A 14,837-nucleotide genomic window follows, 5' to 3' on the forward strand; every position below is an offset into this window, starting at 1 on the left:
ACCTGAGAGACCCTCTTCCCAAGTTCATTTTCTCTCAGTGTCGTGTGTCTGATCGGAGTGAATAGGAATTGTGATGACACGCTGCCTCTGTCGAATAATATCAAGAAAAGGGCTTAATCACTTACTTGGCCTCTTAACAGGAGCATATGTATTTATTTATTTGTCAGTCAGTGTTCCCGAGTCGTCGCAAGGGCCCTTTTGCATGTTTGAGTACGATGGAGCATAATACAAACACGCCTGCAATCAACAGAAGCCTCTTGTGGCCATTAAAAGTCAGTAGTTCAACTCGAGCTTTTTTCAGAAACTGAGTGGTTCTCAAAGTCTGAAGTCCGCATATGCACTCGTATGAAGGGGCCCTTATAAACTTCACTCCAACTGTCAATATTTCATCCTTTGTGACGTCCTTGCAGACATCACCGACGCAAAGCAACCTCCAAACGTTGTGAACGAACTATAAACAAATTAAATTTACACACAAGTGTTGTTCCATGTATAAATGTTTTCGGGGTTGGGGTATGGCATGGGTAGTTTAAGACCGCGAAATAGAAATTGTGCGTGGGTGCACAGATGATAGGCGCTGCTTTGTATTGTTGCCCTGGCTGCTGATGCCCCGCCTCCGATGGAAGCTTTAAACCTGGCACCAAGCTAAAACAAACGAAAGTCAGCTTCGAGCTCCCACTCCAACCAATTAAGGCGGACTCCAGTGCACACTCATACATTTCCATCCCGCTGCAGCGTCGGTGAAACAACAGGAACATAGAAGCTGGCCAAAAAAACAAGGAGAGATTGCCTTGGCTTCTAATTTCTCCCTTTCCAACACAGAACAATGTCGATGAGCCCTAAGCATACGACTCCTTTTTCTGTATCCGATATCTTAAGTCCTCTTGAGGAGAGCTACAAGAAAGTGAGTATGGAGGGGAACAACCTGGGGGCTCCTCTTGCCTCGTACAGACAACCTCAAGTCACGCAAGCGGCGATGCAGCAGCACCACATGGGCCACAATGGAACAGTACCCGCTGCCTACCACATGACAGCGGCTGGAGTTTCCCAGCTGTCACACACAGCAATGGGCGGCTATTGTAACGGGAATTTGGGCAACATGAGCGACCTACCGGGCTATCAAGACAGCATGAGAGGCAGCACGACGGCCACCGGTTGGTACGGAACGAATCCGGACCCACGCTTCTCCACAAGTACGTTGATGCGACACTCTTTAGAATAATTATTTAAAAATGTTAACAAATTGTCAATAATAACATCTGTTAAGATCTTTGAATTTATTAGATCTTGGAGTTAAGTGGAATAGCTGGTCAGGTATATAAATGACACATTTGAATTTGTTATTGTTACTTTTAAAGAATGTATAATGAAAAAGTTACGCTGAAAAGGCATGAAGTGTACAATATGCAACATGAGTGCTCTCAGTCCACAATGTTAAACTTGCCGGGTAAACAAACAGGCTCTCAGCTACAGTACCACTGTTTGTCTAAAGCTAGAGAGTCAAACAAGATACGATTCAGTGCATGCGTAACCGAGCCCATTCTAAAGCTTGGTTATATATCTGGTAGAACGTATTGAAATCTGTGGCCATTATTAGGATTTAATAAATAAAACAATAACAACTAAGTTGTGTTTGTTGTTATAGTTCAATTGCAAAGCTAAATAGGATTTTTCTCCTTCTTGCAGTCTCTCGTTTCATGGGCTCCTCGTCTGGTATGAATATGGGCAGTATGAGCACTCTGAGTTCATTGGCGGATGTTGGTAAAGGCATGGGTCCGTTAAACAGCACACCTCGAAGGAAAAGACGAGTGCTGTTCTCCCAGGCGCAGGTGTACGAGCTTGAGCGACGATTCAAGCAGCAGAAATATCTCTCTGCGCCGGAAAGGGAGCATCTGGCGAGTATGATTCACCTGACTCCAACTCAAGTTAAAATTTGGTTTCAAAACCACCGATATAAAATGAAAAGGCAGGCCAAAGACAAAGTGTCCCAGCAGCAAATGCAACAAGACAGTGGCTCCTGTCAGCAGCAGCAACAGCAGTCTCCACGGAGGGTGGCCGTGCCAGTGTTGGTGAAGGACGGAAAGCCATGCCAAGGCAGCAGCCACGCTTCAAACACCGGTGTACAAAACCACCATCAACAGGGGGGGAATGTCATGATTATGTCAAATAACAGTTCTTCAATGGGCCAGCATCAAAGTCAGCAGGTAGGCAGTACGGGACAGTCGCCAGATCTGGGTCAACACACTGCAAGCCCCCCTTCTCTCCAAACCCAGGTATCCGGCCTGTCACACCTGAGTTCTACAGGTTCCGAATATGGAGCTGCTTTGCCCTGCTCTGCTTTGCTCTATGGTAGGACATGGTGACAACGGAACAGACAATAATGTTGTAACAAAATGTTATACGGATTCAGAGAATCTGTGTACTACTGTACTCAAAACACGAGTGAAAGAGTTTTTGGCCATGCGAAAAGTGATTGCGCACTGAAATCATTGTCTCCTTTTTGGAGGGAGAGGTAAAAAGACTGCAAGCAACCCAAGGATTGCCAAATGACAAAGGTATCAAATCTTTTATTACGAGGATGAGTTCCAAAACATCATTAAGAAGATGGAATTATTTATATACACTAGATTTTAACGGAGACTGATAAAAACAATAAATCACAAATATTCTGTTGGATTTTAAAATGTTCCTTTCGACTGTGAAGACGTCTCCCCCCTCAGTTAGACGGCTAAATAACGTTGACTTCTTATAGATTTCACTGTAAGACGTCGCTTGTATATTTCTGTAAAAGGATTGGACTGAATACATAGTTTTTAGGGATATGTATATTGTACAACATTTTTATTGATATTAAGGGTCCTATGTTTTTTTAATTTTCATTGTTATTTGTAATTTACTTGTAACTTATATAGATATTTGACTTAAACGCAATCATACAATCATATTAATAAATTATGACAATAACAACAAATTTAATTACACTTTTATTTTAAGTTTCGGTGAAAAAATTAACCGCTCGAGGATTCTAAACGGGCAATCTGCCAATTTAACAGTTTTTTCAAGGGTAATGAAATGAAAGCGAGTTTACACAGCGACACACGTTGCAATGAAACGTTGACACAACTACATTTACATTAGTAATTGTCTCGTTTAGAAATTAGTAAACGTTTTGCTGCAATTATGCATTGTTTACAATCGATCATTTATGTACTGGATAACCCTTGGAGCGTCAGTGTTGGACGGTATTTTGGACTTATTTTATCTTGTGTATAAACATTATTATAAAATTATTGTGTCGTGCCTAAACATGATTATAAATTTGGCACAAACAAACCAGACCCCTTGCAAATAAATGCACATGCTTTGCGCATTACTACATGCTAATTGCTGTACCAAAGGCCACAAATTCAACAAATTACTGTGTTCGTTCCCAAGTTAATTGTATTTAGTGAATAAAGATCAACAATCGCATGACTTTATATACAGGTAACCCGAGATGTATCTCTTTTATGAACCTGCTCTATGTCGGCGAGACAATGAGTCAGTGCAGGTGAGGTCTCTACTCCTTTAGAGAATTTCACATCAAACAAACGCTCATAAAAGCTAGCTTATCAGTCACATCGCTGTACAAACAGTAGTATTCTCCAAAATAACTTTGCAAGGCGAAATAAACGCACTTATCAGTGCACCATCCATCAATAACGTGTTTGTGAAGATCACAGGTAAAATCAAACGCCCCCGTGTTTACGTATTGATAAAGTCCGCAAACATCAGTGATGGGTGAGGGTTGAATGTGTAGCCGGCTAGAATATTTGAAAGTGCTATGTGTACTTTTCTGTGGATGGGGCTAACAAAAACAGCATGTGCATGATATATTTAAGAAACAGAAAATAGTGTAATGAAAAAATGAGACACGAAAATTCGACAAGAACAGTGATGGCAAGCAAGCCCACAAAGAAGAGAAATTCAAACATTCTAATTCAAGCCTAAGAAATAAATATTAAATTAAAACTTTTTGGAATCGGCCATGATCTGATCCAAAGGCCACGGGTTAATTTAATGACCAATCAGTTGTTGTTGTTGTTGTTTTTTATTTCTTTAATATTGTCATAATAATTTATCGCTTGTAGACTCACAATTATTGCTGTTTTTACCTGGGCTACAGTTCCCTTTGAGGAGTATTTTGGAAATCGTTATGGACAAATTTATCTTGCCTGTCTGATCGCAGGTAATTTGCACTGCTAAAATTAATAACTCTCTCCGCGTTTGCAGATTATTGTTTGTGGTATTAAACAAGACTAGTTTATTTGTATTTCACTTTTCAATGCACTAGTTTCATATTTGTTATTGTTACATTATAACCCCTAATTGGATTTTGCCAACTAAACAATCGATATTATTGTCGCAACTTTTTATTTTAAAAAGTGATAATTCTCTCATCGTTAGAATTCCACAAATTAATTTCGTCAAAATGAAAACGGTTTACAGGTTCATAAAATAATATTTTAGAAGAGTTGTGTACTTTGTGCCTATAGCGCTGTGCTGCATTTGTTCTCTTTCTCAAATCTCAAATATTAAGGTTGACAAACCAGTGTTATGATTAATAAGGTATTTTAGTAAGTATGTCCCTAGATTATTTCTAACAATATTTTAAAATATTTTAACAAGGTATACATAATTAACATTTGACATAAAACTAAACTTAGGCCCTGACGATAAATCGTCTGCATGGTCATTGTATCTCGTCTCTTACCCCTTTTTTATAAAACCCTTTACATGTAAACCTTCAACTGATGAAGGTATTTATGTGAAGCCCTCGCGCCAGTAAGCGGGCACTGGGCGTACGTTTTAATGACTCACTGATTATAATGGTGCTCTTATTTTCAGTGAAGGGCCGTTAAATCAACAGATAATTTGTGCGAAATTATACTACCGAAGGTCTACAAACGCTTTTTTTACCTACATTGATACTCCATTGTATAAAAACTCCAGCTAAAATTATCTTAAGTCTATACCTTACGGATGCTTTCTGTCTAAAAATGACTAATGTCTCTTAGCTCTAGACGACCAAATATACGGTTGTTCTTTCCAATGTATGTGTGTTTTTAGTTATTTTGTTCCTCTAATTAATTCGTATAAAGTCAAATTGCACTGGACGTAATAAAGCTTAAAGCACGTAATTGCAATTTTAATGACCAAGTTTATTTCGTAGACATCTGCTGTAGCTTGTCACTTAAACTGGACACTTTTTTGCAAGACTGATTTAATTGATTAACTCGCATGCATAAAATAAAACTTGTTTATTTTATTGACAAGTTAGATATTTTATCCAAAGTGCAAATTCAATCATTTTCCACAAGTATATGCCGGCCCCGAAAGAGTCTATTAGGTTTTACAGGGATTCGTTTTGTTAGAGCTCCGCTGAAAGACTCCAGATTACATTAACATGTCTGAGGCTCGGTGTGTGGTCTTTGTGTGGAGCTTGTCGCTGTTGAAAATGACTTGTTGGAAGCGTGTATGCTCTCATCACTCTCTCTCAACACACGTTGCACAACTGCTGACTGTCTTGTCGGCTTTTGGGTGCAAAGGTCACAGTCACCTCCCTGCAATTAGACCCTAATTTCAACACAATAATATCACAGTTACACAATCTGGGGTTCGTTCCCCGTTTCACTCCATAGTATACATTGGGGAAGAACACGCAAAATTGATTGACAGTATATATACTTTAGTATTTTTTTGGTCCATTGACAAGCAAAGCAGATTCTTCACGCGTCTGCTGTCACATTTTAACAGTCTGATTTGGTAGGCTAACATTAAAATGATTAAGACACTAAGACAAAGTTGCATAATAAGAGTTCATTTAAACGCAACATCATACATCGTTTTTTGTTTCTTTACACCGCAGGTGAACGACAAACATGTGCGTTTGTAAGTCCCAAGACTCACATAGACCAATGGCTATATTTAGGCTATAATATATCTTTCACTAACACAGTTTAAAACATGCACAGTAATGTTGTTTTGGCCACACCTAACTGAACAGAAATGTTATGGAATACAGTCAGTTACTATAGGGATCATTTGTCCATAATTCAATGTTAGTTAGCCATTTGCTCTCCTTTGGCGCTGTCCGGGGTTCTGAAGTTTCTTTTGTTAGTTTTGACATTTGAAATGCGGCCGAATGATTGGACCTAAATTTATAATGTAAAAAAAAGATTGACAAAAGCAAATAAATAAGATAAAACGCATATTTGTAAAATAATTTCAGACTAGCAGTCGATATACGTCAAATGACAACATGAATCTCATTGGGTGCACATGATACAACCTTCAGAGACCATCTTTACATACCACAACCATAGTGCAGCGAATTACCTTAGCATTTACAGAAATGTTACTAATAACAATTCAAATGATTCTCATAAATTAATAAATGATCAATAAAAGCAAGTGGAACATGTCTTTGCGTAGCCTACAGGCTATACATTATCTCTGGGATTGTGAAAGCAACAAAAAGAACGGACGAAGAACAAGGACCGTGGTTTTACCTTCAAATGAGGAAGCATTCACAATGTGCATGACAAACGGCACAAACACTAACTGCAATCACCTCCTTTAGTAAATCTTATTATGAACTAGTAGCAAAAATATATTTAATTGTCCGGCATTTATCAGCTTCTTGCAGCCAATGTACTTTGCACGCATACGGGGGTCATTTGCAAAGAGAAATACTTTTTAGGCTTTTTTAGGCTTTTTAGGCATACTTAGCATACAGCGCGGAACACAAGATGCTGTAATACTTGACCTTTCGGTGTAATTGTCGCACCAGTGAAATGCAGCGTATTCAGTACTTGCTGAATAGAGCTTTTACCAATGAAAAAAAACTGCATATTCATGCCTTCCCATTTCTTAACTGTTTATAGATCTGGTTCGTTCTTTTCGTAGAAATGTTTCGTGGCTACGTTTCTTTTAACCCTGTATACACTATTAAAATTCAAGGCAAATGATAATGAATTGCAGAAATATTCGGATAGGAAAATGGTTCATTTCATATTATAGTGAAAGTGATTTTTGCCCATTTTTTACCTATGAAATTATTAAGGGTTGAACTACATGGCAAATCTTTTAAAAGCATGAAACAGCTTTATTTTTATTATAATTGACATAACAATAAGATTACATACAAGTTTACAAAAGTCGTATTAAACGACGTTAGATAGTAATGGTTTTACAGTTTCGTTAATGCTTTAAGGCACTATTAAAATAAAACTTACGCTGCATCGATGCTCTATATGATTGCTGCCAAATGATGCTTTACCATAACATGCGTTACTGAGAATGCTCTTCGTATTAAATCAGTCCTGCAATATTTTGACTGCCTATGTGGTTATATTACGTATAAAAGACTAACATGTGCGAGAGAGAAGGCATATTCTGAAATCATATACGCAAAATTCCTCGAGTGTTAAGAAGAAAAAACGCTTGTGTGGCAGCTCGCTGGTCATGATTCAATAATGAAATGCCAAGCAGACAAGAGGCGCTCCAGCGTCTTTTACTGTACCAGCGGGAGTCCTTTGGTGATCAGCGAACCATCACTAACCGTGTTAACATTTCCTCTCTGCTAAAGAACGTGTAATCACCTCATCTCACTGCTGTTTTGATCAACTTTTTGTCAGTTAAACACAATCTGATTACTTAAGCGTGTTGCAACAAAAACTATTTAACAAAAATGTTAACATAATAGATCTGAACTGGAAGTCCATAGCGATTCGTTTAGAGTTTTTTAAGATTTAGATATAAACGAAACCAATTCGGTTAACCGTTAGTGATCTAACGGTTTGGAATGCAGAACGAATATAAATATATAGGCTACGTAAACCCAAACTTTGATAGGGTTTTGGAGTAGCTATTTATATTCTAATGTCTGACCAGAAAACGAATCCAGTTTTTTTTCTTTTAGGCCTATTTTAAGTCATCATAAAACACATTAAGTTAAGTTTCAATGAGCAAAGTCGGTTTGTTTAATGGTACACTTGTCCGGTATTGAATCTACAAATTCGTTTCACATTTTTAAATCACACGCACCAAAATGACGTTTACTATAACAAAATACACAAGCTTTTAAAACCTTATTTAAGAAATCTAATATGACACCCATAAACCGTATACTGTAAAAAAAATGAATCATGTTCAAGATCTCTGAATAAGCATACGGGAATCAGTTGTATAAAATGCAGCCCACCTAGTCTGGTACACAATGAGTAGACCGCACAACTGTGAAGAATATACACTCTATACAGGAGTACGCTGCGGCTTAGACACTAAAACCTGTTGAGACGATGGCTTTTTTTCTGTAGAACCGGAAGGAGGGATGCTATTTGCCCCTTTATAAAATATGTCATTAGGAAGAATTCATGTGACACAAAGGGACGGCAGTCAAAAATTGCCCCACCACTGTTCAGTAATTATATAGTTTGCCCAGGCTGCGGGCTGTCATGCGTCGAGGCAGGTGGCAAGTCCATCATGCAAATGGCATGGCGGTGCCGCCATAATTAGTCAGCGCGAGTCGCCCAAATTAACAATTAGCTAACATGCAATTCTCTCTACGCACGCGGCGGCTCCCGTTTGTGTGACCATTGTATAACGTGGCCAATTGCACGTATGGCGTATCGTTTATCATTTCTATGCTCCATTTACAATTCTATGGCAAAGGAAATCAGGGTAAACGTTTGTAATGATTAGACTTTCTCTGACTGGTCGTACGGTTTCCGGCGCATTTAATGCAGGACTATTCACACAGACCCTATTTTACCCAAACACCAAATCAACTTCCCTCACGAAAATGAACCGTGTATTTTTGCGGGGAAGTGTAGTAACCGTTTTTTGTATATTGATTTGACTACTTTTGGCAGATCCAGGGCTTTACCACAGTAATCCTTTTTGGATTTAACTGTATCCTAGTAAAAACATGTATAATTTTCGTATGAGAGTTGCCATGTTGGACACTAGTACTGTATAATATTTATCACTTCACTTTTATCCAATGGCTTTAAAATACTATTATTTTATATACATACAGTATGTGACATATAATCTTTATTTTGGACACTGCGCCAATAACCGACCTCAACTGAATGTGTCAGGGTTTTTGAGTAAAATGGAGGACGGGTCCCATGCTGTGCAACAGTTAAAAGTATAGGACTAAACCAGACCTAAGAGGTGCTGCTTTTTTAACCCCACCAGTGATGTTCTTGCACCCGTCAGACTAAACGCCTCCCCAACAGATAGCCCTAAAATCAGCCCACCCACTTGCTCATTATTGCGGGCTGCCCTCGGACATGACACTGGAACAAAGTAGGCGTTAAGGCACATTAGAGCCGGGATACGAGTTATCAGCAACCCGTTATCAGTTAATGAAGGGAAACACATGCGGGGCGATACACAGAAGACGATCAATAGCGCGCTCGGACAATGAGCGACTGCTCACAAAAAGAGAAATGCAAATCAATTAGAAACCTTGTTTTCTTCGAGTCCGCTCAGTCTATTCCCAGAAATTACACGTTCATTAAAGCTAATTTAACCGGGATGCTGCCACAGGGGTAACAACAGTTGTTTGTTCCGCCGTCATTTTAAAAGGGAGGGAATGATAGCATATTGCTTTATAGCTCTACTGGAGACCGTCCTCAAAGAGACAAAGCGACTCTTTTAGTAAGAACATTAATAACTGACACTTCGCTGATTAGTGACATGGCTTTTTCATTTTCGCATCACTGCTGGCATGGAATCCTGTGGCACCAAACTACAGTTCAACTGTATAACCGAAACAATGAGTAGAAGGCGCTCCCTGACGTAACTAATGAAGTTCCTCTGCCCCCTAAGACAACAAACACTTCAGACACCGTCAGATTCACCAGTTTGGCAGTGAACACGTGTAGGTTGGAATCAGCTCTTTCATATTATAAGATCTTTGCCAAATCGACTGCCGATTGAGAGTCATTTCGAATAAGCATACTTGACATGTGCTATGTATAGTGACATGCTGAAGTTTATCTGATGAATGGTAAATGAAAGGGGTTAAAGCTTAAATCATCACATGATTGCACGACTGTTCTTTCCAGGAAAAGAAGCCTGCATGGGGCGAATTCATGGTGGCAACAAAATGCATTTATGAATTAGAATGACTTCAATCAGTCTGAAATAGAAAAGAGCAAAGATATCATATGAATGCATTTGTTCATAAGTGTGTTGTATTTCAGATCTTTTCATGTTTTTAGAAGTCATTTTTTAAATACTTGAATCATAGAATTATTAGACAAGAAAGAAATGTGTAACCTTTTTCTATGCTTGGTGGTTAGATTTCACAGCACCGATTTTAATTTAATGACTGATAGAAGGTATAATGCCTTATGAACAAATCAACAGTAATCTAATTGCCCTTAGCAAAGCTTTATCAGTTTCATTTATCATAAACCTTAAAGGGAGCGTTTTCTTTAATAAAGAAATAAAATTGGTGCATTGAATCAAACATTTTGTTACGAGTGTTATAGAAGGTGTATGGTCTACAGTCTAATAAAGCATATTTAATGGTTTATCTGCAAAGCATTTTCCACACGATGTAATTTTCACCTTCATTTCTATTGTTTCAACGTTGCATTTGAAGACGCACAATACCATTCACTGGCTGGCAATGCTGAATTAGTTGATGTTGCTCTTTTTGGGCACATTGAGCAGTCACTTGGGGACAATTTAAGTTAATATCATTAAGCTTACGTATCTCACTTACATTCCAAATGCCATTTCATACCTATGCTATTTTGCCGTTGAGCAAAGACTTTTTGCCATGTGATCATGAAGCCCCGTGGCCCCTTTTTCAAGCTTATGCCCCCTCCCGATCCGAGTTTGCTTCCTAGTACAGGACCGTGGCATGCTGTGTTTTGGCAGAAAATCAATAAAGGGGAAAATCTGCTCTAATCATCCGCACATTTACCATCACAATCAACAATCAAAGCCAAGACCTGAGTCTTTATTTGTAGGCCTGAGCTGCCCAATTTTCCCACTGTGAAAGGCAGTCTAAATTAGAACCCTTGGTTCCTGTTAGCAGCTCTTAATGGCTCTGATTTGTGAACTGCTAAATGAGGTTATGTAAATTGATCCTGAGTGCAGGCAGGGGCCCCCAGGTGACAGGTGCAGCTTCCTGTTAGTGCGGGCAGAGGGGGAGTTATGAGACAAGGAGTGAGAAAACTTAGCGAAGCTGTAAAACCGAATCCCCCTCAATAAAAGACAGAAGAGTAAGAGATGGATTTTCAATTAAATGCCCAAAGCATGGTTGACTTTAATTAGTGAAGAAATAATTGTAATGCTTGCTATTTGCTAATCTAAGACTTGAAGGCAATGTATGTGAGATGTTAAAGAAAAAGTAGTTCATAACACTTTCACGCAAGAGAGGAAATCAGCACTGATTGTCTGTTTATTTAAACCTAGCTGTAGTTTTGAGCCCAAATGTCACCACATGTAGCATCCTTCGGAATTTAGTGATGATCATTTTTAAAGACGCTCCCTATAATGTTATAGAAACAAATTCTGAAACCGGATTAGGGTTTGCTACTCAGCCAGTTAGCAGGTCTGTGAATGTGGGGAAAATGAAAATGATAAAATGTAACCAACCATGTCATTGTGGATATGAGAAGTTATCAAGTTTTAAAAGAGAGGAGAAAACACTTTGCCCCAGTTTCACGGCTTAAGTCTAGTACCAGACTAAACTGAATTTTGAGCTGTCTTAACTGAAAATAACCTGCCTTGACACATCTTAAAATATGTCTGTGCCATTATTTTGCTTCCAGATGCACATCAGTAATGTTTTTTTTCTTAGACATTTTAATAAAAGACACTTAAATTGTCTAAATTATCGAAGACCTAGTCCTTGCTTAGGCTAAGCCTTGTCTCTGAAAGTCAAAAGTGCTACCAATGAAAGTTTGTAATCACAGAATTTTGTGGCAAATACATTACTTTGTAAAAGGTAATTCATTAAGGGAGATGCATATATAGATCAGTTGTATGACATGCACTGATTTTTTAAGTCATCAATGAAACTATTCAAGATAATAGAAAACATGACCCTATTTGCATTACATGCATCACTCAACAAATGAAAACCTACTTATAGAAAGTTGACAAAACATGCATGGTCAGCCCATCGTTATGTATGTAAGAATTAAATTCTGCTGTTTTTTCAACATATAGATGTGGTCTATATAATAAACAATAAGGTTGCTTTGAAGAAATGAAAACATGGTGGACACGACTGCTGCCGTTTTACAAAAACAGATTTTACTGATGGCACATACAGCCTAGATGAAAGCGTGTCTGATTAATATTAGATATTGGGATGGCTGAGATATTTCTATTTTGCATGGTCTTCTTTCTCTCTTATTTTCCCTTTGTGCTGATTCCCAATAGACCTCTGTGGCTCATTTTCAATTATTTACTTTCTAACCTGAGTGAAAGAAAGGGCAGGACAATTAAATGGGTCATTGTAAGGACACACTTAACAATTATTTTTACTCTAAGGTGTGGTTCAACAGGAAACAGTATATTTATATAAAACCTGCCGTTGCACAGGGTGATTGCCATTGCATGGTGAAGCCAGAAAAAAAAACATGAATGTGAATATTATTTTCTTTAAATGACAGATGCTGGAAATATTCACTATTTCAAGAAAAAAAATTCTCAGCATCAAAATCTTCAGTGGATTATTATCTATGCACAACTACATATGGTCACCATATAACCAGCATTGGGTCAAAAGGGACAAACCCAACTGCTGGCTTGTAATTGAATATATATTTCAGCGCAAAATGAAGGGTGGTTTTAACCCGCCACTGAAAAAAATAAGAGAACTTGTTTCAAGATTTATTTAAGTTTTTCTGAATTTTCATATATAGGTATGGGTTTAGTTAAAATAATGATTTTTGTCATGTAAACAAGATTTCTCAACAAATTTAAAAGAAAAACTTGATTCAATTTGCATTGTATTTGTAGAAAAGATGTTCTGTATATTTTCAGACCTCAAATACTGAAAAAGAAAACAAGTTCATATTCCCTCTTTAGTAGTACATGTATGAGAATTTTTAGTTGTTTTCAGTTTTCTTGTGATGCTGTCAGTCTTTTACATTGCTGTTGGATGTCTTAATGTCCCTCTTGAGGTTTGATTTTGTTGAAATTCAACAGACACTTGACTGAAATGGCCACAAAACATCTAGAACTGCTGATTAAATGAAAATGTACAATGGTCTCTGCAACTGTAAGCCGTAAACATCTGCGAGTGTAAACGTAAAATTTTTCTGGGTTTTGATGGGTTTGTGCCATTTTGACCAATGGGTGCTGAGTGTTAAACCAGAAAGGGGAATATGAGGAATATGGACCATTATGGATGTGACGATTCTGAACGCAACACTTACCTGACTATGAAAAATCATGGCTTAAAATGTCACAACATACTTCATAAAAAATTTGTAGTCTGCTTTTCTAAAAAGTTACATGAGGAATGTTAATTGTCATGAACTTTGCAAGCAGTATTAGAAACATTACATTAAAACATACCACATGAAAACTCTGGTAACCAACTTGATTTGCCTCTCTTTGTCCATCCTGCTGCGTGGGAATATTCTCAAACAGCACAGGGCATAAGAGGATGTCAAGTGTAACAGTTTTCCTCCGGCTGCAGGAATTAAAGAGCGCCACAGAAAGGACTGGAGCTGAAAGGTCGGTCTCCAAAACCCTTCCTAAAATGATTAACCCTTCCATAACACATTATAGAGTTCAGCACTGAGCACTTGTGCTTTGTCATTGATGGTAATTGTTCTTTTTCTCAGTTGTTTCGTTCATCAGTCTCCTCATTATATGGAAAAAAGAAGAAAAAATGTATGAATAGACTGGGGAGATTTCCCACACTTTCTCGGGACAGAAAAGAGTACCATTGTGAGCAGCTTCCCATCCCTATTGCCCTTACACCATTGTTTGACAGTCAGTATTGCTATAAACGGACACTCTGCCTTTCAAAAGGTTCCCTGGATGAAAAACTGTGAGTAGTGTGCAGAATCTGACAATATCTCCTAAAGTGTGAAACGTATGACGTTGAAGTTCAACGGTTGAACTTGACGGATATGGAAACCAATGTCAAAACCCTTCACCCTGTCTTAAAGGTCACATTTTTGGGGTACGATATACAATGCTCCAAGCTGACGTTACTTTGATTGACATGAGGAGTAAATAATAGGAACAGTTTTCAGAACTCCCTTCTGACCAGCTTTAAGTTAAGACCCATCAAAGATATGGAATGCTTCCAAAGAGACGTGTTGTGTGTGTTTTTAGAAATGTTATTATTGACTGTAAATTAAACAAAATATTTCATACAGTAGGCTATAGGGTATAGGCTGTGTGATTAAATATTTAGACTAATATAGAAAGTCATAAAGCAGGTACTTTACAAAACACATAGACTTTTGTGTACCTGATGCTATCATGCCCATACTTTGATGTATAGGCTACTGTACTGTACCATTATCACATGTATTGTATGTAAGGGATCAACACATACAAATAAAATAATTACCCCTTTGCACATTTAAGAGATATCCCTGCTATAACAATAGTATAGCCTATTTGGGAAAGATATTAAATGTACCCATTTATAAATAAACCAATCCAATGTGAGTATTTAAAAAAGAAACGTATTGCATTTATGCTGTCCAGAACGGGTCTCGCCTACTCCCGGAAATGAGGTAATTTTATACTAGTGAGCCCTTACCCAATCAGCGCTGCCGTAAGCAGCGGAA

The 14,837-nt window shown here is 38.0% G+C and overlaps 1 protein-coding gene across 1 annotated transcript; it reads left to right on the forward strand.

Moving 5' to 3' along the window:
• The first annotated feature begins 684 nt into the window (after positions 1–684).
• nkx2.1 (NK2 homeobox 1) lies at positions 685–2,789 on the forward strand. Its single transcript, XM_056768300.1, has 2 exons — positions 685–1,193; positions 1,687–2,789. The coding sequence occupies exons 1-2, from the start codon at positions 827–829 to the stop codon at positions 2,361–2,363; spliced, it is 1,044 nt and encodes a 347-aa protein (XP_056624278.1). The 5' UTR covers positions 685–826; the 3' UTR covers positions 2,364–2,789.
• The last annotated feature ends 12,048 nt before the right edge of the window (positions 2,790–14,837 follow it).

Source organism: Triplophysa dalaica, chromosome 15 (genome assembly GCF_015846415.1).
Source record: "Triplophysa dalaica isolate WHDGS20190420 chromosome 15, ASM1584641v1, whole genome shotgun sequence".
Classification (NCBI taxonomy): Eukaryota; Metazoa; Chordata; class Actinopteri; order Cypriniformes; family Nemacheilidae; genus Triplophysa; species Triplophysa dalaica.